Raw genomic sequence first — 24,763 nt, forward strand, 5'->3', positions numbered from 1 at the left:
TTTTTACCATTACTGTCTGCTTGTTCTTGATCCATTACCTGAACAGGTTGCTTTATTTTGGTACCTGAAAGACACAGGGTTAGAATTGTGATGAGAGGAGAGGAGAAAGTGAGAGGCACATGTTTATCTTATCTGCAGCTTGTAAAGTTGAAGAAATTATAGGATATAAGGAGGAAAGTCATGGATGTGGACACTGTCATTTTCAATAGATGCAGCCTCATCACTGACTACAACCTCAGCAATGGCTGATCCAATATTGGCCTGCACTGTGTCCTCCAAAAAGGAGACCTCAAGACCATAAGTTATAGGAGATGAATTAGGCCATTCATAGAATCATAGAGTCATACAGGATGGAAATAGACCCTGCGACCCAATCATTCATGCCAACTAGGTTTCCTGAATTGAACTAGTCCCATTTGCCTGCATTTGGCCCATATCCCTGTAAACCTATCCATGTACCTGTCCAAATGTCTTTTATATGTTACATTTGTATCCACCCCTACCACTTCCTCTGGCAGCTCATTCCAAATATGCATCACCTTCTTTTGGATAAGGTTGCCCCTCAGGTCTTTTTTATATCTTTCTCCTTTCATCTTAAACTTGGGTATTGTGTCGCGAGAAATGATTAGTTAGCAACATTGTGGTGTGAGATCCTTTAGGGTAAATGACCATAATCTGGTAGAATTCCATAAGATGAGAGTGTCACAATTAAATCTGAAACTAAGATCCTGAGTTTATAGAAAGCTAACTTTGATGGTATGAGGCAAGGATAAATTGGCCAAGGATACTTGACGGTGGATAGGCAATGGCAGACATTTAAGGAACACATGGGTGAACTTCAGCAAATATACATCCCTACTGGGAATAAGGGCTTATGCCCGAAATGTCAATTCTCCTACTCCTTGGATGCTGCCTGACCTGCTGCGCTTTTCCAGCAACACATTTTTCAAATAAGAGTAAAACAGGGAAGGTGGCTCAACCATGGCTAACAAGGAAAACCAGGAACAGTGTTAAAGCTAAAGAGGAGGCATATAATTGCCAAAAAAAGCAGCAAACTCAAGGATTGAGAGAAATGTAAAATTCAGCAGAGGAGACAAAGAGTTTAATTCGGAAAAGGAAAATAGAATATGATATGCAAGTAAGCTTGTGGAAAACATAAAAACTGACTGCAAAATCTTCTCTTCTACGTGAAGAGAAAAAGACTGATGCAGACAAATGTGGCTCCCTTGCAGTTAGAATCAGGTGAATTCATAATGAACAACAAAGACATGGCAGACCAGTTGAATAAATACTTCGGATCTGTCTTCGCTAAGGAGGACACAAATAATCTTCAGGAAATGCGAGTGGACAGAGCATGAAGGAGAAACTGAAGGAAATCCTTATTAGTCAGGAAATATATTGAGGAAATTGATGGGATTAAAACCTGAAAAGTCCCCAGAGCCTGATGCTCTGCATTCCAGAGTACTTAAGGTAGTGGCCCTAGAAATAATGGATGCATTGATGATCATTTTCCAGCATTCTGTAGATTCTGGAAGAGTGCCAATGGACTGAAGGAAAGCTAATGCAATCCCACACTTTTAAAAAATGAAGGGAGAAAATGGGAAATTAGAAGCTGGTTAGCCTGATGTCAGTGGTAGGGAAAAATCTGAGAATGGGGATAAGCCATTCAGGACATGATACGGGTAGCAAACAGAGTTGTTGTCTCTGGTTTATTACCCGTGCCACGTGATAACAAGGCAAGGAATAGGGAGAGAGAGCAGTTGAACTCGTGGCGACAGGGATGGTGCAGGAGGCAGGGATTCAGATACCTGGATAAATGAGACACATTCTGCGGTAGGTGGGACCTCTACAAATGGATGGTCTACATCTGAACCAGAGGGGTACCAATATCCTGAGGATGGGCATGGGGGTGGGGGAGATGGGAACTCGAATTTTCGAATGCTCTTTGGGAGGGTTTAAACTCATTCAGCAGGGGGATGGGAATCTGAATTGTAGCTCCAGTGCACAGGGGGTTGAGAGTAGTGAGGTCATGAACAAAGTTTCAAGATCACAGGAGTGTACCGCCAGGCAGGAAAGTGGTTTGGAGTGTGTCTACTTCAAAGCCAGAGTATTCGGAATAAGGTGGGTGAACTTGCAGCTGGGTTAATACCTAGGACTTTGATGTTGTGACCATTTCAGAGACGTGGATAGAGTAGAGATAAGAATGATTGTTGCAGGTTCTGGGATTTAGATGTTCCAGTAAGAACAGAAAAAATGGTAAAAGAGGAGGTGATGTGGCATTGTTAGTCAAGGACAGTATTACGGTGATAGAAAGGATGTTTGATGAGGTCTCGTCTACTGAGTTAGTGTGGGTTGAGGTTAGAAACAGGAAAGGGGAGGTCACCCTGTTTGGAGTTTTCTATAGGCTTCAAAACGTTCCAGAGATGTAGAGGAAAGGATTACAAAAATAGTTTTGGATAGGAGCGAAAGTGGCAGGGGAGTTGTACCGGGGGACTTTAACGTTCCAAATATTGACTGGAAACGCTATAGTTTGAGTACTTTAGATGGATCAGCTTTTGTCCACTCTGTGCAGGAGTGTTTCCTGACACAGTATGTAGATAGATCAACAAGAAGCGAGGCCACATTGGATTTAGTACTAGGTAATGAACCAGGCCAGGTGTTAGATTTGGAGGTAGGTGAGCACTTGGTGATAGCGACCACAATTTATTAAACATATATTTTAGAAATGGAAAGGGTTAGGCATATACCACAGGGCAAGAGTTATAGTTGGAGGAAAGGCAATTATGATGCGATTAGGCAAGATTTAGAATGCATGAGATGAGGAAGGAAACTTCAGGGGATGGGCACAGTTGAAATGTGGAGCTTGTTCAAGGAAAAGCTACTGCGTAACCTTGATAAGTATGTTCCTGTCAGGCAGGGAGGAAGTGGTCAAGTGAGGGAACCGTGGTTTGCTAAAGAAGTTGAATCTCTTATCAAGTGGAAGAAGGAGGCTTATGTAAAGATGGGATGTGAAGGCTCAGTTAGGATACTTGAGAGTTACAAGTTAGCCAGGAAAGACAGAAAGAGAGAGATAGAACATAGAACATAGAACATAGAACATAGAAGAATACAGCGCAGTACAGGCCCTTGGGCCCTCGATGTTGCGCCGATCCAAGCCCACCTAAACTACACTAACCCACTATCCTCCATATACCTATCCAATGCCCGCTTAAATGCCCATAAAGAGGGAGAGTCCACCACTGTTACTGGCAGGGCATTCCATGAACTAACGACTCGCTGAGTGAAGAACCTACCCCTAACATCTGTCCTATATCTACCCCCCCTTAATTTAAAGCTATGCCCCCTTGTAATACCCGACTCAATACGCGGGAAAAGGTTCATACTGTCGACCCTATCTAACCCCCTAATCATCTTGTACACCTCAATCAAGTCACCCCTAAACCTTCTTTTCTCTAGTGAAAACAGCCCCAAGTGCCTCAGTCTTTCCTCATACGATTTTCCTTCCATACCAGGCAACATCCTGGTAAACCTCCTCTGCACCCGTTCCAATGCCTCCACATCCTTCCTATAGTATGGCGACCAAAACTGCACACAATATTCCAGATGCGGCCGTACCAGAGTCTTATACAACTGCATCATGACCTCAGGACTCCGGAACTCAATTCCTCTACCAATAAAAGCCAGTACGCCATATGCCTTCCTCACCGCACTATTTACCTGGGTGGCAAGATAAGAAGAGCCAGGAAGAGACATGAGAAGTCTTTGACAGGCAGGATCAAGGAAAACCCTCAAGCTTTCTATAGGTATATCAGGAATAAAAGAATGAATATAGTAAGATTAGGGCCACTCAAGGACAGTAGTGGGAAGTTGTGCGTGGAGTCCAAAGAGAGGCACTAAATGAATATTTTTCGTCAGTGTTCACACAGGAAAAAGACATGTCATCGGGGAGAATACTGAGATACAGGCTAATAGTCCAGAAGAGATTGAGGTTCATAAGGAGGAGGTGTGAGCAATTCTGGAGTGTGAAAATAGATAACTCCCCAGCCCACATGGGATTTACCCTAGGATTCTCTGGGAAGTTAGGGAGGAGATTTCAGAGCCTTTGGCTCTGATCTTAATGTTGTCATTATCTACAGGAATAGTGCCAGAACTCGGGGAATAGCAAATGTTGTCCTCTTGTTCAAAAAGGGGAGTAGAGACAACCCTGCTAATTATAGACCAGTGAGCCTTACTTCAGTTGTGGGTAACGGTTTGGAAAGGATTATAAGAGATAGGATTTATAATAATCGAGAAAGGAATAATTTGATTAGGGTATTCAACACAGTTTTGTGAAGGGTAGGTTGTGCCTCACAAACCTTGTTGAGTTTATTGAGGAGGTGACCAAACAGGTGGATGACCTCTGCAAATAGGACGGTCTTCACTTGAACCAGAGGGGTACTAATATCCTGGGTGTAAATTCGCTGGTGTGAATTAAACTAGCTCAGCAGGGAGATGGGAACCTGATGTGAAGTTGCAGTGCACAGGAAATGGGAGTAGGGAGGAAATAGACAGGATTTCAGGGTCACAGGAATGTGTTGGCAGACAGCAAGCTGGTTTGAAGTGTGTCTACTTCAATGCCAGAAGTATCCGAAATAAGGTAGGTGAGCTTGCAGCATGGATAGGTACCTGGGACTTTGATGTTGTGGCCATTTCGGAGACATGGATAGAGCAGGGTGAGGAATGGATGTTACAGGTTCCAGCGTTTAGGTCTTTCATTAAGAACAGGCAAGGCAGTAAAAGAGAAGGTGTGGCCTTTTTAGTCAAGAGTAGTATAATGGTGACTGAAAGAACTTTTGACGAGGACTTTCATCTACTGAGGTAGTATGGGCTGAGGTTAGAATCAGGAGAGGAGAGGTCACACTTTATAGGCCTCCACAGAGTTCCAGGGAGGTGGAGGAGAGGATTAGCAAAATTATTCTGGGTAGGAGTGAAAGGAACAGGGTGGTCATTATGGGGGACTTTAACTTCCCCAACATTGACTGGAAATGCTATAACTCAAGTACGTTGGATGGATCCGTTTTTGTCCAATGTGTGCAGGAGGGCTTCCTGACATAGTATGTCGAAGGGCTGAGGAGAATATTGTGGAAAAGAATGAGATACGTGATATTAGACTAGAAAGGATCGAGGTTGGTTACGAAGAGGTGTTATCAATTCTACAAGGAGTGAAAGTAGACAAGTCCCCTGGGCTGGATGGGATTTATCTGAGGATTCTCTGGGAAGCTAGGGAGGAGATAGCGGAGCCTTCAGCTTTAATCTTTGAATCGTCATTGTCTACAGGTTTAGTACCAGAGGACTGGAGGATTGCAACTGTTGTGCCCTTGTTCAAGAAGGGCAGTAGAGATGACCCAGGTAATTATAGACCAGTGAGACTTACTTATATTGTAGGAAAGGATTTGGAAAGGATAATAAGGGATAGGATTTATAATCATCTAGCAAGCAAGAATTTGATTTCAGATATTCAACATGGTTTTGTCAAGGGCAGATCATTGAGTTTTTTGAGAAGGTGACCAAACATGTGGATGAGGGTAGTTGACCTTTGATAAAGTTCCACATGGTAGGTTGTTGGAGAAAATGCAGAGGCATGGGATTGAGGGTTATTTAGCAGTTTGGATTAGAAACTGGCTTTCTGAAAGAAGGCAGTGAGTGGTGGTTGATGGAAAATATTCAGCCTGGAGTCTGGTTACTAGTGGTGTGCTACAAGGATCTGTTTTGGGACCACTGCTGTTTGTCATTTTTATAAATGACTTAGACGCAGGCAGAGGTGGATGGGTTAGTACGTTTGCAGATGACACTAAAGTCGGTGGAACGGTGAACAGTGTGGAAGAATGTTGCAAGTTGCAGGGGGCTTGGAAAAACTGCAGAATTAGGCTGAGAGGTGGCAAATGGAGTTCAATGCAGCTAAATGTGAGGTGATTCACTTTGAGAAAAATAACAGGAAGGCAGAGTACTGGGTCAATGGAAAGATTCTTGGTAGTGTGGATGCGCAGAGGGATCTGGGAGTCCATGTGCATAGATCCCTGAAAGTTGCCACCCAAGTTGATATTACTATGAAGAAGGCACACGTGTGTTAGATTTCATTCGTAGAGGGATTGAGTTCCAGAGCTGCAATGTCATGCTGTAACTATACAAAACGCTAGTGCGGCATTCCTTGGAATATTGTGTACAGTTCTGGTCGCCCCATTACAAGAAGGATGTGGAAGAATTTGAAAAAGTATAGAGGAGATTTACCAGGATGTTGCCTGGTCTGGAGGGAAGCTCTTATGAGGAAAGGCCGAGAGACTTGGGTGTATTCTCATTGGAAAGAAGAAGGCTAAGAGGAGATTTGATAGAGACATACAAGATGATCAGAAGATTAGATCCTAGGATGATGACATCAGCTTGTACAAGGGGGCATAACTACAAATTGAGGAGTGATAAATTTAAGACAGATCTCAGAGGCAGGTTCTGTACTCAGAGACTGGTAAGGGCGTGGAATGCCCTGCCTGCCAATGTAGTTAACTCAGCCACATTAGGGACTTTTAAACAATCCTTGGATAAGCACATGGATGATGATGGGATGTTGTAGGGGGATGAGCTTAGAATAGTTCACAGGTCGGCACAACATTGAGGGCCGAAGGGCCTGTTCTACGCTGTATTGTTCCATGTCCTATGAGGGCAGTTGATGTGGTGTATATGGATTTCAGTAAAGCGTTTGATAAGGTTCCCCATGGTATGCCTTTGCAAAAAATATGGAGGCATGGGATTGAGAGTAATTTAGCAGTTTGGATCAGACATTGGCTCGCTGAAAGAAGGCAGAGGGTGATGATACACAGGAAATGTTCATTCTGGAATTCACTTAATTGTGGTGTACTGCAAGGATCTGTTTTGGGCCCATTGCTGTTTGAAATCTTTATAAATGACCTGGATGAGGGCGTAGAAGAATGGGTTAGTAAATTTACGGATGACACTAAGGTCGGTAGAATAAGTACAGAAAGATGTTGCAGGTTACAGATGTTGCAGGTGACATAGATAAGCTGCAGAGCTGAGCTGAGATTTGGCAAATGGAGTTTAGTGTGGAAAAGTGTGATGTCACTCACTTTGGAAGGAGTAACAGGAGCGCAGAGTACTGGGCTAATGGTAAGATTCTTGGCAACTTGAATAAGCAGAGAGATTTCGGTGTCCATGTACATAGATCCCTGAAAGTTGCCACCCAGGTTGATAGGGTTGTTAAAAGGTATACGGTGTGTTAGGTTTAATTGATAGAGAGGTTGAATTTCAGAGCTGTGAGGTCATGTTGCAGCTGTACAAAACTCTGGTGCAGCCGCACTTGGAGATATTGCGTGCAGTTCTGATCATCGCTTTATAGGAAGGACACACAGGAGATTTACCAGGATGTTGCCTGATATGGAGGGAAGATCTTATGGGGAAAGACTGAGGAACTTGAGGCAGTTTCTGTTAGAGAGGTTAAGAGGTGATTTAATAGAAACATAGAAGATGATCAGAGGGTTAGATAGGATGGACAGTGAGGGTGTTTTTTATCGGATGGTGATGGCTAGCACGAGGAGATATAGCTTTAAATTGAGGGGTGATATATATAGGACAAATGTCAGAGGTATGTTCTTTACTTAGAGAGTAGTGAGGGCGTGGCATGTCCTTCCTGCAACAGTCGCAGACTCGCCAACATTAAAGACATTTAAATGGTTATTGGATAAACATATGGATGATAATGGAATAGCTTAGGTTAGATGGGCTTCAGATTGGTTTTACAGGTCGGCGCAAGAGTGACGGCTGAAGGGCCAGTACTGCGCTGTAATGTTCTATGTTCTATGTAGATTGCAGAGTCTTTGGAAGTACATGGTAAAGGAGTCAATTCAGCTTCATCAAAGGGAGGTCATAACTGACAATCTAATAGAATTCTTTGAGGAGGTAATGAGCAAGTTAGACACAGAAGAGTTGGTGCACATGATCTATTTAGATTTCCAGACAGCCTTTAACAAGGTCCTGCACAGGAGGCTGCTAAATAAGAATAAGAACCCATGATGTTTAGGGCAAGGTATGGATAGAGGCCTGGCTGACTGGCAGAAGACAGGCAATGGGGTAAAGGGGTCTTTTTCAGGATGGCCACCAGTGACTAGTGGAGTTCCACTGGGGCCAGTGTTGGGACCACAACTATTCACATTATACATTAACAAGTGGACGAAAGAACTAAGCACATTGTTACTAAATGTGCATCTTACACAAAGACAGGTGTTGAGGCAAGTAGTGTTGAGGAAGTGGGGATGCTGCAGAAAGACTTGGACAGGTTAGGAGAGTGGGCAAAGAAATAGCAGATGGAATACAATGTGGCAAAGCATGCGTTTATGGACTTTGGTAGGAAGAATAGAGGCAGACACTATTTTCTAAATGGAGAAAGGTTTTATGCTTGATTGGCCCTAATCTTACTCTAGTCATTCTTTTATTCCTGATATAGCTGTAGAAAGTCTTAGGGTTTTACTTGATCATATCTACCAATGACTTTTCATGTCCCCTCCTGGCTCTTCTTAGCTCTCTTTAGGTCTTTCTTGGCTAACTTGTAACTCTCAATTGCCCTAATTGAGCCATAACATCTCATCCTAGCATAGGTCTTCTTCGTCCTCTCTACAAGAGATTCAACTTCCTTAGTAAACCATGGCTCCCATGCTCAACAGCTTCTTCCCTGCCTAACTGATATATACTTGTCAAGGACCCGCAGTAGCTGGTCCTTGAATATGCTCCACTTTTCAATTGTGCCCATCCCCTGCAGTTTCCTTCTCCATCCCATGCATACTTAAACTTGCCTAATTGCATTTTTATTGCCTTTCCACCAGCTATAACTTGCCCTGAGGTATATACCTATCCCTTTCCATCACAAAAGTAAACATAACCGAATTGTGGTCAGTATCACCAAAATGCTCACAAATCTCCAAACCTAACACCTGGCCGGGTTCATTACCCAGTACCAAATCCAATGTGACCTCGCCCTTTGTTGATCTGTCTACATACAGTGTCAGGAAACCCTCCTGCACATATTGGACAAAAATTGACCCATCTAAAGTACTTGAACTATAGTGTTTCCAGTCAATATTTGGAAAGTTAAAGTCCCCCATAACAACTACCCTATCATTCTCACTCCTATTGAGGATCATCTTTGCAATCCTATCCTCTACATCTCTGAAACTATTTGGAGGCCGATAGAAAACTCTCAAGGGGATAACCTCTTCGTTCCTGTTTCTAATCTCAGCCCATACTACCTCAGTAAAGGAGTCCTCAAAGATTCTTTCTGCAACTGTAATACTGTCCTTGACTAACAGTGCCACACTACTCCCTCTTTTACCACTTTCTCTGTTTTTACTGAAACATCTAAATCCCGGAACCTGCAATGACCATTCCTATCCCTGCTGTATCCATGTCTCTGAAATTGCTACAATATCGAAATCCCAGGTACCAACCCATGCTGCAAGTTCACCCATCTTATTCCAGATACTCCTGGTGTCGAAGTAGACACACTTCAAACCAACTTCTTGCCAGCCGGTGTCTTCTTGTGATCTTGATATCTTAGTTCTGACTTCACTGCTCTCATCTACCTGTATACACAAACTACAATTTTGGTTCCCATTCCCCTGCTGAATTAGTTTAAACCTACCCAAACAGCATTAGCAAATTTCCCCCCAGGATATCAGTACCCATCTGGTTCAGGTGAAGACCATCCTGTTTATAGAGGTCCCACCTATCCCAGAAAGAGCTCCAATTATCCAGGAATCCAAAATCCTCTCTCCTGCACCATCCCTGTAGCCATGTGTTCAACTCCTTGGCAGCATATGATTGGGAGTATTCTGAAAACTGTGCAGCCCAGAACATTTCTAACACTGTAGACTATGAAAGTTCTGGTAGTACCTAGTCTGGAACATTCTTGCTGGGAGAAAGTGAGGACTGCAGATGCTGGAGATCAGAGCTGAAAAATGTGTCGCTGGAAAAGCGCAGCAGGTCAGGCAGCATCCAAGGAGCAGGAGAATTGACGTTTCGGGCATAAGCCCTTCTTCAGGACATTCTTGCTGGTGTATATTTGAAAATATTCGTGTGTTTGGGAATTTGTGTCAGATTCCAGCTCAGAGAGACTAGGTTTCCTGAATTGCCAATCACAGAGGTGATCACTTACTGGCTATAATTCCCTTGGAATATTCTGAAATAATTTCTATGGACTTTCCTCAGCCACAAACACCAGTCCCGGATGTCTTTATCTGGATGCTGAGCAATGGCAAGCGTTTAGCGTATGCACGTATTCCCGCCCGACAGATTCTTTACTCAGTGGCAGAGGAAGAGAAGGGAAAAGACTGTGGGAAAATTCAAACCATCATCATGAAGGTAAGCAATGATTGAGAAAGAGATAGATGCAATGAGATCTGGGTGTCCTCATATATCAATCACTGAAGGTAAGCATGCAGTGTACAGGCAGTGAAGAAGGCATATGGTATGTTGGATTTCATTGCGAGAGGATTCAAGTAAGAAGAAGGATGTCTTGCTACAACTGTCCACAGAATGACTAATTTTTGAACTTTTATACTATTTTCCCATAGATTGTAAGAAATAAATATTTATGAAAAGATATCAGTCGTGTAATAAGACCACACACACAGTGGACTGGAAAGGTTTGATTGACTATGAACAGTTGGAGATTAGAGAAAAGTGACCCTGGCACTTGGCTGTCAAAGGACTGTGCCAACATCTTGTGCTACAAAGCAGCTCTTGCTTAGCAATCACCTGTTCACTTAATTTGATGCTCAGTTGTGTTCCTCAAGGGCCATTTGGCAACTCATTTCATACAGCTTGGTCCACACATGGACAAAGAGTTGATCTCAAGAGATGAATGATATGGAGGAACCAGTGTTGGACTGGGATGGATGGATGTAAAAATTACAGAACACCACGCTATTGTCTTACAGGTTTACTTGGAAGCACTGGCTTTCAGGGTGCTGCTCCTTCATCAAGTAGCTGTGAAACAGGATCATAAGACACAGAATTTATAGGAAATGATATATCATTTCAATTGCATGACACTTTCCCAAATATGTACTGTGCCCAAAAAGCAGGACAAATCAACTCGACCAATCACTGTCCCATCAGTATTGTGTAATTTTTACTTCCATCCATCCCAGTCCAACACCGGTTTCTCTATAGCATTCATCTCTTGAGATCAACTCTTTGTCCATGTGTGGACCAAGTTGTATGAGGTGAAAGACCCTTGAGGAACACAACTGAGCATCAAATGAAATGAACAGGTGATTGATAAGCAAAAGATGCTTCGTAGCACAAGATGTTGGCACAGGAGAAACTGAGGACTGCAGATGATGGAGATCAGAGCAGAAAATGTGTTGCTGGAACAGCGCAGCAGGTCAGGCTTATGCCCGAAACATCGATTCTCCTGTTCCCTGGATGCTGCCTGACCTGCTGCACTGTTCCAGCAACACATTTTCAGCCAAGATGTTGGCACAGTCCTTTGACAGCCAGTGCCTGGGTCACTTTTCTCTAATCTCCAACTGTTCAGTAAAGTGATGGAAGGTATCATCAACAGTGCAGCCTTTGTTTAGGAATAACCTGCTCAGTGACACTCACTTTGGGTTCCATCAAGGCCCATTACAGCCTTTGTTCAAATATGGGCAAAAGAGCTAAATTCCAGAGGTAAGATGAGAGTGATCACCCTTGACATTACATAGACATAGAACAATACAGTGCAGAACAGGCCCTTCAGCTCTCGATGCTGCGCCAACCTGTGAACTAATCTAAGCTCATCACCCTACATCATCATCCATGTGCTTATCCAAGGACTGTTTAAATGCTCCTAATGTGGCTAAGTTAACTAAGTTGACAGGCAGGGCATTCCACACCCTTACCACTCTCTGAATAAAGAACCTGCCTCTGACATCTGTCTTAAATCCTGCTCCTCAGATGCTGCCTGGCCTGCTGTGTTTTTCCAGCACCACATTTTTCAACTCTGGTGTCCAGCATCTGCAGTCCTCACTTTCTCCTAGTTAAATCTATCACCCCTCAATTTGCAGCTATACTTCCTCGTACAAGCAGTCGTCATCATCCTAGGAAAAAGACTCTCACTGTCCACCCTATCTGATCCTCTGATCATCTTGTATGTCTCTATTAAATCCCTTCTTAGCCTTCTTCTCTCCAATGAGAACATGCCCAAATCCCTCAGCTTTTCCTCATTGGACCTTCACTCCAGACCAGGCAAGTTCCTGGTAAATCTCTTCTGCACCTTTTCCAATGCTTTCACATTCTTCTTGCAATGGGACGACCAGAACTGTACACAATGCTCCAAGTGAGGCCGCACTAGCGTTTTGTATGACATCACGGCTCCGGACCTCAATCCCAATGTGATCTATGTACATTGGCATCAAGATCCCTCTGCACATCCACACTACCAAGAATCTTTCCATTGACCCAGTATTCTGCTTCCTGTTATTCTTCTCAAAGTGAATCACCTCACACTAATCTGCATTAAACTCCATTTGCCACCTCTCAGCCCAATTCTGCGGTTTATCCAAGTCCTCCTGCAACTTGCAACATTCTTCCACACTGTTCACCATTCCACCGACTTTAGTGTCATCTGCAAACGTAATAACCCATCCATCTATGCCTGCATCTAAGTCATTTATAAAAATGACAAACCGCAGTGGTCCCAAAACAGATCTTTGTGGCACACCTCTAGTAACCAGATTCCAGGCTGAATATTTTCCATCAACCACCACTTGCTTCCTTCTTTCAGAAAGCCAGTTTCTACTCCAAACAGCTAAATCACCCTCAACCCCATGCCTCTGCATTTTCTCCAACAACCTACTATGTGGAACCTTGTCAAAGGCTTTACTGAAGTCCATGTACACCACGTCAACTGCCCTACCCTCATCCACATGCTTGGTCACCTTCTCCAAATCTCAATGAGGTTTGTGAGACACAACCTGCCTTTGATGAATTCTTGCTGACTATTTCCAGTCAAATTGTTGCTTGCTAGATTATTATAAATCCTATCTCTTATAATCCTTTCCAAACCTCTTCCTACAACAGACGTAAGGCTCACTGGTCTATAATTACATGAGTCATCTCTACTGCCCTTCTTGAACAAGGGCACAACATTTGCAATCCTCCAGTCCTCTGGTACTAAACCTGTAGACAGTGACGACTCAAAGATGAAGGCCAAAGTCTCCGCCATCTCCTCCCTAGCTTCCTAGAGAATTATCAGAAAAATCCCATCTGGCCCATGGGACTTATCTACTTCCCCACTTTCGAGAATTGATATCACCTCCACGTTACAAACCTCTTTTGAGTCTAATAGCCTGTATCTCAGTCATCCCTTCTACAACATTCTCCTTTTCCTGAGTGAAAACAGATGAAAAATATTTGTTTAGCATCTCTCCGATCTCCACAGATTCCACATACAATTTCTCACTTCTGTCTTTGATAGGCCCTATTCCTACCCTAGCCATCCTTTTATTCCTCATATACCAAAAGAAAACTTCAAGGTTCTCCTTTATTCCACCTGCTAAAGACTGCTCATGCCCCCTTTTTTCTCTTAAGTCTCTCTTTAAATCCTTCCGAGCTAATCTATATCACTCCATTGCCTCATCTGAACCATCTCTCCTCAACATCACATAAGCTTCTCTCTTCCGCTTAACAAGAGATGCAATTTCTTTAGTAAACCACGGTCTCCTTATTGCTTCCTTCCTGCCTGACAGAGATATACCTATCAAAGACACGCAGTATATGTTCCTTAAACCAGCTCCACATTTCGATTGTCCCCTTACCCTGCATTTTGCTGCCACATTATATGTCTCCTAAGTCTTGCCTATTCGCATTATAATTGCCCTTCTCACATCTCTAACTCTTGCCCTGTGGCATGTACCTATCCCTTTCCATCGCTCAACTAAACATAACCTAATTATGGTCACTTCAAAGTGCTCACCTATCACTGACTCAAACAACTGGCCTGGTTCATTGCCAAGTGCCAGGTCCAGTACGGCCTCCCCTCTTGTCAGCCCTTCGACACACTGTGTCAAGAAACCCTCCTGCACACATTGGACAAAAACGGATCCATCTGATGTACTAGAGTTATAGCATTTCCAGTCAATATTGGGGAAGTTAAAGTCTCCCATAATGACCACCCTGTTCCTTTCACTCCTGCCCAGAATTGATTTGCCAATCCGAGGTTGCATTTGACAGTGTGCCATCAAGGAGCTCTAGCAAAACTATAATCAATGGGAATCGGGCAGTGGGTGTAAATTCTCCACTTGTTGACATCATACCTGGCACGTAGGAAGATGGTCGTGGTTGTTGTGAAGGTGATTTATTTCAGCTCCAACACATCTCTCTTGGAGTTCCTCAGGCTACTGTCTTTGGCTCAACCATCTTCAGCTGCTTCAACAATGATCTTCCATCCATTATAAGATCAGAAGCAGGGATATTCACTGATGACTCTACAATGTTCAGCAACATTTGTGACTCCTCTGATATTGAAGCAGTCCATGTTGAAATATAGCAAGGTCTGGACAATATCCAGGCTTGGGCTGAAAAATGGCATGTAGCATAGTGTCAGGCAATGACTAATTCTTTCAAGAAAAAATATAATGATTGTCCCTTGACGCTGAATCTCCCACAGTCAACATCCTGAGGTTACCTTTGACTAGAAACTGAACTGATCTTGCCTTGTGAATAAAATCAAAATACAAAATGGTTAGGCCACAAGTGAATTATTGTGTCTATTTCTGTTTTCCACACTTTAACAAAGCGTGCAGAATAGATTTACAAGAATGATTCATGATGAGGGACTTAAGTTAGAAAGTTATCTTGGAAGTCCTGCTGTTGTCTTTGGAGCAAAGGAGATTGAGGGGAGGGATAGGGTTGTGCAGAGCTTCTGTTTTGTCTCTTTGTCTCACTACTCTCCTTTCCCTTCTTCTGCATTTGCTTAAACCCCACTACATTTCAAATGTTCCTCACTTCTACTGAAAAGTCATTATCCTGTTTTTGTCTCACCAATTGAGCATTTTCTTTTTTTAAATTTTCAGCTTTCCAGTCTCTGCTGCTTCTTCATGTGATAACTTTCTCAGACATATTTATCAATTATTATTTATTCCATTCTGACTCAAAATTGTTCCATTGTTTTTAACCAGGCACCAGGTGCACCTATTGGGGAGATTTTTGCAAAACTGGAGCTTTACATGTGGCTGGGAGTTACAAAATCCATCAAAAGCAACATAAGCAGTCTGCCTCAAGAGTTTATTCCAGTCTATGAGGAGAGTGCAAGGAGAACAGAAACTTCTCCACCACTGCCACCGATCAAGCTGAACAGTGACTGTAAGGGATTATTTGTAGACTTGTATTCTATCCATAGCAGCAACACATTCTTTACCATGTCCTGTACCCCAACTGATACACCTTCCCATATCTTCCACCTATATCTGTCCCATATCCCCTACCTATACAGCTTCCCAAATCCCCCAATGGTGCTATCTCCCACCCATACACTCTCCTACACATCATCCCAAATCCCTGCTGAATCCTCACCTGTACACCCTCCCTTATTTCCCACCTATGGGTGGGGTTACCCTCCTGTAACCCCACCCATGCACTTTCTCATAACCTACACCTGTAAACCCTCCCGATCCTCATCCATACACTCTCCCATATCCTTCACCCATACACTGTTCCATATCCTCCCATTAACCCTCTTATACACCCTTCTGTATCAATTACTTGGACATCCTCCTATAACTGCTATTCATACCCCCCCCCATATCATCCACCCATACACTGACCCACATGCTCAACCCATACCCTTCTTGTATCCCTCACTTGCAAACCCTCCTGACCCTCACCTCTATACCCTCCTATATTCTCCAACCATAGTCATGGGGTCAAAGACTCATATAGCATGGAAACAAATGTTTAGTCCAACCAGTCCACGCCAACCATGTTCCCCAAATAAACTAGTCCCACCTTCCTACGCTTGGTTCATATCCATCCAAATATCTTTTGAATAGTTTGACTGTACTTGCATTCATCACTTTTTCTAGTAGTTCATTCCACACATGAAGCACTTTGTATTTTAAACAATTGCCCTTATGTCATTTTTAACTATTTCTTCGCTCACCTGAAAAATATGCCCCTAATTTTGAACTCCCCCACCCTAGGGCAAAGACCCTTGACATTCACTTATCTATGCCCCTTACGATTATATAAACCTTGATAAGGTCACCTGTCAACCTCCTACATTCCATGAAACAGTCCCAGCCTATCCAGTCTATTTTCATAAGTCAAACCCTCCATTCTTGGCAACATCCTGGTAAATCTTTTCTGAACCTTCTCCAGTTCAATAACATTCTTCCTATAACAGGGTGACACACAATATGCCAGAAGAGGTCTCACCAACATTTCTGTACAACCTAAACATGACTTCCCAACTGCTACACTCAAAGGTCTGAGCAATGAAGGCAAACGTGTTCAATGTCTTCTAAACCATCAAGTCTATCTGTGTTGCAAGCTTCAAAGGATTACGTACCCGAGCCCCTACGTCTTTCTGTTCTACAACTCTACTCATAATCACTCCTGTATCCTTATGTTTACACTCTCCCACATCCCCCACTTGTATACCCTTTCATATCCCCCCAACTCCTCCTGCAATCACATTCATTCCATATCAATTATCTTTAACCTTATACTTTTATGGGAATTATTTTGTGTCTTGCAGTGGTGTTTATTTTCTTTGAGATTTGACATTTATTTGCATATTTTGTATCCAGTCTAAGTACCAGGCATGAGCAGCAGTCTCAGTGTGTTCAGTATAACAGCAACTTGCAACAGGGATATTCTATGCCCACAAAAATGCCTTACAAAAACTCATGGCAATAAAACAAAATCACAAGGAGATGTAACTAAGGGATAATCTTCAATTATTTACAATTCAGGTGTACACTAGTGTTTTGAATATCTTTGAGCTTTACCTTTGGTCAGTGATAGAAACAGTTTATTCCTGGTAGATTTTTCTTGAAAAGTTGTGTTAAAGTAATTGTCAGGCTTTGTAAATGTACAAACTATATAAAATAGTAGTGATTGTAACTACATCAGCCAGCTGGACCTCATAGAATATGAGTTCCCTGATTGGGGCTTTTAATTTGCTCCAATCAGGGAATTCTGGCTGAATGTCAGAGATATTGAGCCCCTGAATGCCTGACTCAGTGAGATACAGTGCTATTGCCAAAAGTTATACATTGGTAAATAAAAGGTGATTGATGATGGGATGTCAGCCTCTGAAGAATTATTTCAGTGGCGACAAATCTAAAGCATGACCCTGAAGAAACTTGTTTGCAACAGCCATTTTGAAGTTGGAAGTAAGTATTTTCTTCCATTATGTCTGTGTTTGGGAAGCTTGACTCATTCAACTCTGCCATCAAGGAATGGATGTGGAAAGAATGTGTTATTTTGTCTGGGCAAACAACATGGTAGCAGATGAAAAGCAATAAGTAACTCTCTTGACAGCCTATGGAACTGCAGGGTTTTTTTGTCATTAGGAGCCTAACCTTTTCTGAGGCACCAAACACTAAAATCTTTCAAGAATTAATTGGCTGACCTCATTCCAATCACTATAGAGGGAGAGGTGGTGTAATTTGAGTTGGGAGATGAGTGTTGTGGGGAGGTGCCTGTAAAGGTAAATGTCTTGTAAAACTCTACAAAGTAGGTTGCACGGGGAATTGGAAGCCACTTCATAGAGATCCAGTGAAGACTATGACCAAAGGCCACTGGGTCATGCCAGTGGAACAGTCCTGCTGTCGCACAATGCCCTTACTGAATCTATCTGGGGACAGTGCCCCAACAGCTGGTTAAAGGCCACTAGAACCTCCTCCCGAACCCATGATACAATCATTTCTGTGGAAGGATGGCTCTATAATTTCTACAACTTTCTATTTTAATCATGTTCAGTAGCCCCAAAACGGGAGGACATAGGTCTTTCTCTGAAGTTGTTGAATTTGATATTGAATCTTAGAGACTGTGAAATGCCTAAGTGAAAAATTATGTGCTTTCCTTCTAGCTTGTTTTGAGCTTTATTGAAACACTGTAGCAGACCCAAGACAAAAATGTTAGCATGGGAGCAAGGTAGTTTATTGAAATAAATGCTATCGTTCCTATGGGCAGAATAGAAGTGTTCTGCAAAGTGAATCGTAGAATCCCGACAGTGTGGAAACAGGCCCTTCGGCCCAACAAGTTCAAAGTGACCCGCCAAACAAAAGCCCACCCAGATTCATTCCCCTACTATTCTACATTTACCACAAAAGAATGCACCTAACCTACACATCCGTGAACACTATGGGCAATTTAGCATGGCCAATTCACCAAATTTGCATGTCTTTGGACTGTGGGAGGAAACCAGACCGCCAGAGGAAACCCACGCAAATGTGTAGAATGTGCAGACTCCACACAACCTGAGGTGGGAATCAAACCTGGGTCCTTGGTGCTGTGAGGCAGCAGTGCTAACCACTGGTCACCCAGTATGTATTTCACCAATGTGAAGGATACTGTATTTTGAGCAGTGAATGCAGTAGAGTAGATTGAAAGAAATACCAAGTAAAACACTGCTCCATCTGGAAGGTCCATTTGGGACCTTGAGCATTGAGGAGAGAAGAGGTGAATGAGAAAGTGGTACATCTTTTAATACTTTGGGGGAAAGTACCATGGGGCAGTGAGGAAGTGTTATAAGTGATAGAGGAGTGGACTGAACTGCTGCAAGCAAAACAGTCCCTGTAGAGTGCTGACAATGGAGGGGAGGAAGAGATATATTGAGAAGTGCCAGAATTGGCAGATGATGATCTTGTGAATGTGGAGATTCATGGATGAAAAGTGAGGGCAAAGAGAATTTTGTTGTTCTGGGAGGAAGGGAAAGGGGTGAGGGTAGAAGTGCAGGAAATGGGTCAGACAGAGTTGAGATTGCTATTGACCACAATGCAGGGGGCTCCTTGGTTGAGAAAAAAAAGAGGACATGTCAGAGGCACCCCTTTCGAAGGTGCGTCATTGGAACAAATGCAACAGAGACAGAGAAACTGGGTGACTGGAATGGAGTCCTTGCAGAAAGCAAGGTGTGAGATCTTGACAACATTTCTTCCATTTGCTGCTGGAACCCTCCTCCAAACCCAACTATTCCACATCTGTCAGGTCAACCTGCCATCTTTCAATCTTTGTAATCTTCAGCTCACCCAAAATCCTGCAACCACTTCCTGCTTGACTGCTATCACTGCCCACCAGTTTTTAATTCATGTCATGTCTCATTCACCTATCATCTATGTGCTCATTGACTTATGTTAATCCATGCAGTTTACAGTAATCAGCTGAAATTCTGCTAATCATACAACCTATCAATTTTGACCTGTTGTGGTTCCCTGATTTTAACCATTTCATTATTCACTGTTTTGCCTTTATCTATCTTGACATAAACTCTAGATTCCTCACCCGCAGGCTGCAATAGTCTCTTTCTCTAAGTACGCTTCAAGTCTATCACATTCACCACACATTTGGTCACCTACACTGACTGTGAAGCCAGGGAATGGATGAGTGACAGAATCTGAACGGTTAATTTCTGTCTGGAGTCTAAATTTTGTTGACATTGAGCTTCAAGCTTCAAGGACATCTGGGTTCCTCACTTGCCCCTGGACTTCACAGATTGTCCCCTGACAAGCACGCAAAGGGAGTTAGATGTCCTTGTTCATGAAAGCTAACATGCAGGTATAGCAAATCTGGGTGCCGTGGGCGGCACGGTGGCACAGTGGTTAGCACTGCTACCTCACAGCGCCTGAGACCCGGGTTCAATTCCCGCCTCAGGCGACTGACTGTGTGGAGTTTGCATGTTGTCTGCGTGGGTTTCCTCCGGGTGCTCCGGTTTCCTCCCGCAGTCCAAAGATGTGCAGGTCAGGTGAATTGGCCATGCTAAATTGCCCGTAGTGTTAGGTAAGGAATAAATGTAGGGGTATGGGTGGGTTGCGCTTCGGCGGGTCGGTGTGGACTTGTTGGGCCGAAGGGCCTGTTTCCACACTGTAATGTAATCTAATGTAATCTAATCTAATCTAAAAAAAACAAACTAAAGGTTATTGCTTAAAAGAGTAAATTATTGTTTAAGAGAAGTAAATTAAATTTCTTCCAGTCTTTAATAGATATACAGTGTCCCTGAGAGCAATTGTATCTAGTAAATAAACTACAATAAAAGCAGAATGTCAGGGCTCTTGTGGTGTAATGGTAGTGCCCCTAGCTTTGAGGTGGGAGATTGAGTTCAAGTCCCATCTGCTCTGAAGGTGTGCCATAATATCTCTGAACAGGTTGATTTCTCTAAAATAAATAGATAGTATCCTAAAACTGAATGTAGGTGAGGAGGTTGTATTTCCTGACTCTCTCATGTGATTACATTTGCACCCAGATGTCCTTGAAGCTTTAAGCGCTTGGTCGGCACTACAGAAGCTGGGGTCTATTAGCTCCTCCTCCTCCGAAATTACTTTGATTTTTGTTTTTAAAAATCACACTGCTGTTAAATTGTTACTTGGGTATCTGGGTATTTTTTTTAAAAAAAAGGAGCAGAAATTGCTTGAGAAAGATTTGACATAATTTGCAGAGAGATAAACAGTGTTAGTGCTTTGAGTCTGATATGACTTCTTGACTTCCAAATCTCTTGGGTTCCCATCTCATGGAATAACCTAGCAGGATAGGCATAAGTACTTGTTACTTCTGGGGCCTTCCATGGTTCAGGCTGCTGGCAACACCTCAAAAGCCCAGCTACAGGCTACTTCAGGCACTGCAAAGCAGGAGCTAGTCCTTGCAGGATTGTGCTGAACCATTATGACTCAGCAGTTGAAGTCCTGATTTGCAAACAGGCTACAAGTGCTGTGGAGAGGAGAGCAGTCCTTTTCCAGCTCACCTTCACAGGAACCCATACCATATCAAGCAACATGGAGTCATTTGCGTAGTTATTGTACAGTTAACTTTTGATTTGAAATGGTGAGATTTCAGTGATATTTCAGAGTGCGGCTGAAGAAGGATCACTGGATCCGAAACATTAATTCTGCTTTCTCTCCATAAATGCTGCCAGACATGTTGAATTTTCCCAACAACTGCTGTTTTTGTTTCTGATTTCCAGCTTCTTCAGGTTTTTGTATTTTTTTGTTTACTGTTTTCAGTACTGGGATTGAGTTCCTCACTTGCCCCTGGACTTCACAGATTGCCCCCTGACAAGCACACAAAGGGAGTTAGATGTCTTTGTTCATGAAAGCTAACATGCAGGTATAGCAAGCAATTAAGAAACAAATTGATATGTTTACCTTTATTACAACAGATTTTGAGTATAGGAGTAAAGATGTCTTACTGTAGTTGTATAGGGTCTTGGTGAGACAAAATTTGGAATATCGGATTAAGTAGACTAGACATTGCTGTGGTTCTGTTCGCCGAGCTGGAAGTTTTTGTTGCAAACGTTTCGTCCCCTGTCTAGGTGACATCCTCAGTGCTTGGGAGCCTCCTGTGAAGCGCTTCTGTGGTGTTTCCTCCGGCATTTATAGTGGCCTGTCCCTGCCGCTTCCGGTTGTCAGTTTCAGCTGTCCGCTGTAGTGGCCGGTATATTGGGTCCAGGTCGATGTGTTTGTTGATGGAGTTTGTGGATGAGTGCCATGCTTCTAGGAATTCCCTGGCAGTTCTTTGTTTGGCTTACCCTGTAATGGTAGTATTGTCCCAGTCGAATTCATGTTGCTTGTCGTCACACACACGCAGACGACAAGCAACATGAATTCGACTGGGACAAAACTACCATTATCGGGCAAGCCAAACAAAGAACTGCCAGGGAATTCCTAGAAGCATGGCACTCATCCACAAACTCCATCAACAAACACATCGACCTGGACCCAATATACCGGCCACTACAGCGGACAGCTGAAACTGACAACCGGAAGCGGCAGGGACAGGCCACTATAAATGCCGGAGGAAACACCACAGAAGCGCTTCACAGGAGGCTCCCAAGCACTGAGGATGTCACCTAGACAGGGGACGAAACGTTTGCAACAAAAACTCCCAGCTCGGCGAACAGAACCACTGCAACGAGCACCCGAGCTACAAATCTTCTCACAAACTTTGTAGACTAGACATCTCAAGAGTTTAAAAGAATGAGAAGTGATTTTATTCAAAAGCACAAAATTTTTACAGGTTCTTGAAAGGTTAAATGCAAGAGGGATGTTTTCCCTGGTCTGGAGGTGGTAGGACAAAATAATCTTGAATAGCGGGCACAGTCTTAGAATGTGTGTGGAAGGTCTTATCTCAGAGTTATTTGAGGAAGTGACAAAGATGATTGATGAGAGAAGGGCAGTGGATAGTCTACAACTGAAACGTTAGATAAGGTCTCCCATGATAGGATGGTTCAGAAGATTAAGTCGCATGAGATCCACGGTGAGTTGATAAGTTGAGTACACATTGGCTTCATCATAGCAGACTGGGGGTAGTTTTGGAGGGGTATTTTTCTGATTGGAGGTCTGAAACTGGCAGTGTTCCACCAGGATCAGTGCTGAGACCTCTTTTATTTGTAATATTTATAAATTATTTCGATAAAAATATAACTGGCTGGTGAGTAAGTTTGACGAAACTGAGTACTGTGGATGCTGGAGATTAGAGTCGTGAGTGTGATGCTGAAAAGCACAGCAGGTTAAGCAACATCTGAGGATCAGGAAAATCGACATTTTGGGTAAAAGCCCTTCACCAGGAATTAGGCTGGGAACTTTGGGCTGGAGAGAAGGCAGCTGAGAGTGCAATAGGTGGATGGAGGGGGGGTAAAGGTGATAGGTTGGAGCGGATGGGTGGGAAGGAAGATGGACAGATGGGACGTGTCATGAGGTCAGTGCTGAGCTGGAAGGTTGAAACTGGGGCAAGGTTTGGCGGATGGGAAATGAGGAAACTGGTGAAATCCTCATTGATGCCATGTGGTTGGGTGCCAAGGTGGAAGATGAGGCGTTCTTCCTCCAAGTATCGGATGGTAAGGGAGTGGCAATGGAGGAGGCCCAGGACCTGCATGTCCTCGGCAGAGTGGGAGGGGGAGTTACACTGTTGGGCCACAGGGCAGTGGGGTTGATGGGTGGGGGTATCCTGGAGATGTTCTGTGAAGTGCTCTGTGAGTAGGCATCCTGCCTCCCCAGTGTAGAGGAGACCGCATCGGGAGCAACGCACAGCCCTTCACTCCCTCTGCTCCAACCTGAACCTCACCATCAAACCATTGGACAAGGGAAGTGCAGTGGTAGATTGGCTCATGACCTCTATATTGCTGAAGCCAGGAGCCAACTCGAAGACACCTCCTCCTACTGCTCCCTTGACCATGACCTCACCTCCAATGACCAAACTATCATCTCCTAGACTGTACACAACCTCATCACCTCAGGGGATCTCCCATCCACAGCTTCCAATCTCATAGTTTGGGAGCCCGCACCACCCGATTCTACCTGCTACCCAAGATCCACAAGCCTGACTACCCTGGCCGACTTATCATCTCAGCTTGCTCCTGCCCCTCCGAATTCATCTCCACATACCTCGATACTGTCCAATCTCCCTGGTCTAGGAACTCACCACAAACGTTCGAGAGACCACCCACGCCCTCCACCTCCTCCAAGACTTCCGTTTTCCTGGCCCCCAATGCCTCATCTTCACCATGGACATCCAGTCCCTCTACACCTCTATCCGCCATGATCAGGGCTCCAACCCCTCTGTTTCTTCCTCTCCCGACATCACCACTGGTACCCTTCCACTGACACTCTTAATCATTTGGCTGAACTGGTCCTTACACTCAACAATTTCTCCTTCGGATCCTCCCACTTCCTCCAGATGAACCTACGGAAGGATGCTGGACCAGATAACATCCCTGGAAGAGTGCTCAGTGGATGCTCTGACGTTCTGATGCTTGTTCTCATGGATATCTTTAACATCTCCCTGAACTATGCCATAGTTCCAAAGTGCTTCAAGCCCGCTACCATTGTCCCATGCCGAAGAAGTCATCAGCATCCTGTCTCAATGACTACTGCCCTGTTGCGCTTACACCCGTCATCATGAAGTGCTTCGAGAGGCTCATGAGGCATATTAGAACCCTTCTGCCCTCCTCACTGGACACCCTGCAGCTTGCATATCGACCAAACTGCTCAACCGTTAATGCCATTTCCACCAGCCTCCATCTGGCCCTCACCCACCAGGAGAAGAAGGACTATTGTTCATAGACTTGTTCTGCATTTAACACTTTCGTTCCTCAATACCTGATTGGAAAGCTGAATCTGCTGTGCCCAAATACCTGCCTTTGTAACTGGATCCTGGACTTCGTGACCGGGAGACCTCAGATCATCTGGATTGGTCGGTTTTACTATAAACCAACCGACTCCCACAGCTACCTAGACTACACCTCCTCCCACCCTGCCCCCTGTAAAAACGCCATCCCATATTCCCAATTCCTTCGTCTCCACCGCATCTGCTCCCAGGATGACCAGTTCCAATACCGAACAACCCAGATGGCCTCCTTCTTCGAAGACCGCCATTTCCCCCCAGAGTGATCGATGATGCTCTCCACCGCACCTCCTCCACTTCCCGCTCCTCCGCCCTTGAGCCTCACCCCTCCAATCACCACCAGGACAGAACACCACTGGTCCTCACCTACCACCCCACCAACCTCCATATACATCACATCATC

At 43.9% G+C, this 24,763-nt stretch overlaps 1 protein-coding gene across 1 annotated transcript in view; it reads left to right on the top strand.

Moving 5' to 3' along the window:
- The window catches only part of LOC122559891 (fer-1-like protein 4), a 349,022-nt gene that overhangs the window by 119,413 nt on the left and 204,846 nt on the right, over window positions 1-24,763 (top strand). The window contains exons 22-23 of the mRNA XM_043709999.1: window positions 10,246-10,398; window positions 15,204-15,387. Coding sequence (XP_043565934.1) covers window positions 10,246-10,398; window positions 15,204-15,387 — 337 coding nt within the window. The remainder of the gene's footprint in view (window positions 1-10,245; window positions 10,399-15,203; window positions 15,388-24,763) is intronic.

Source organism: Chiloscyllium plagiosum, chromosome 20 (assembly GCF_004010195.1).
Source record: "Chiloscyllium plagiosum isolate BGI_BamShark_2017 chromosome 20, ASM401019v2, whole genome shotgun sequence".
NCBI classification, from domain to species: Eukaryota; Metazoa; Chordata; class Chondrichthyes; order Orectolobiformes; family Hemiscylliidae; genus Chiloscyllium; species Chiloscyllium plagiosum.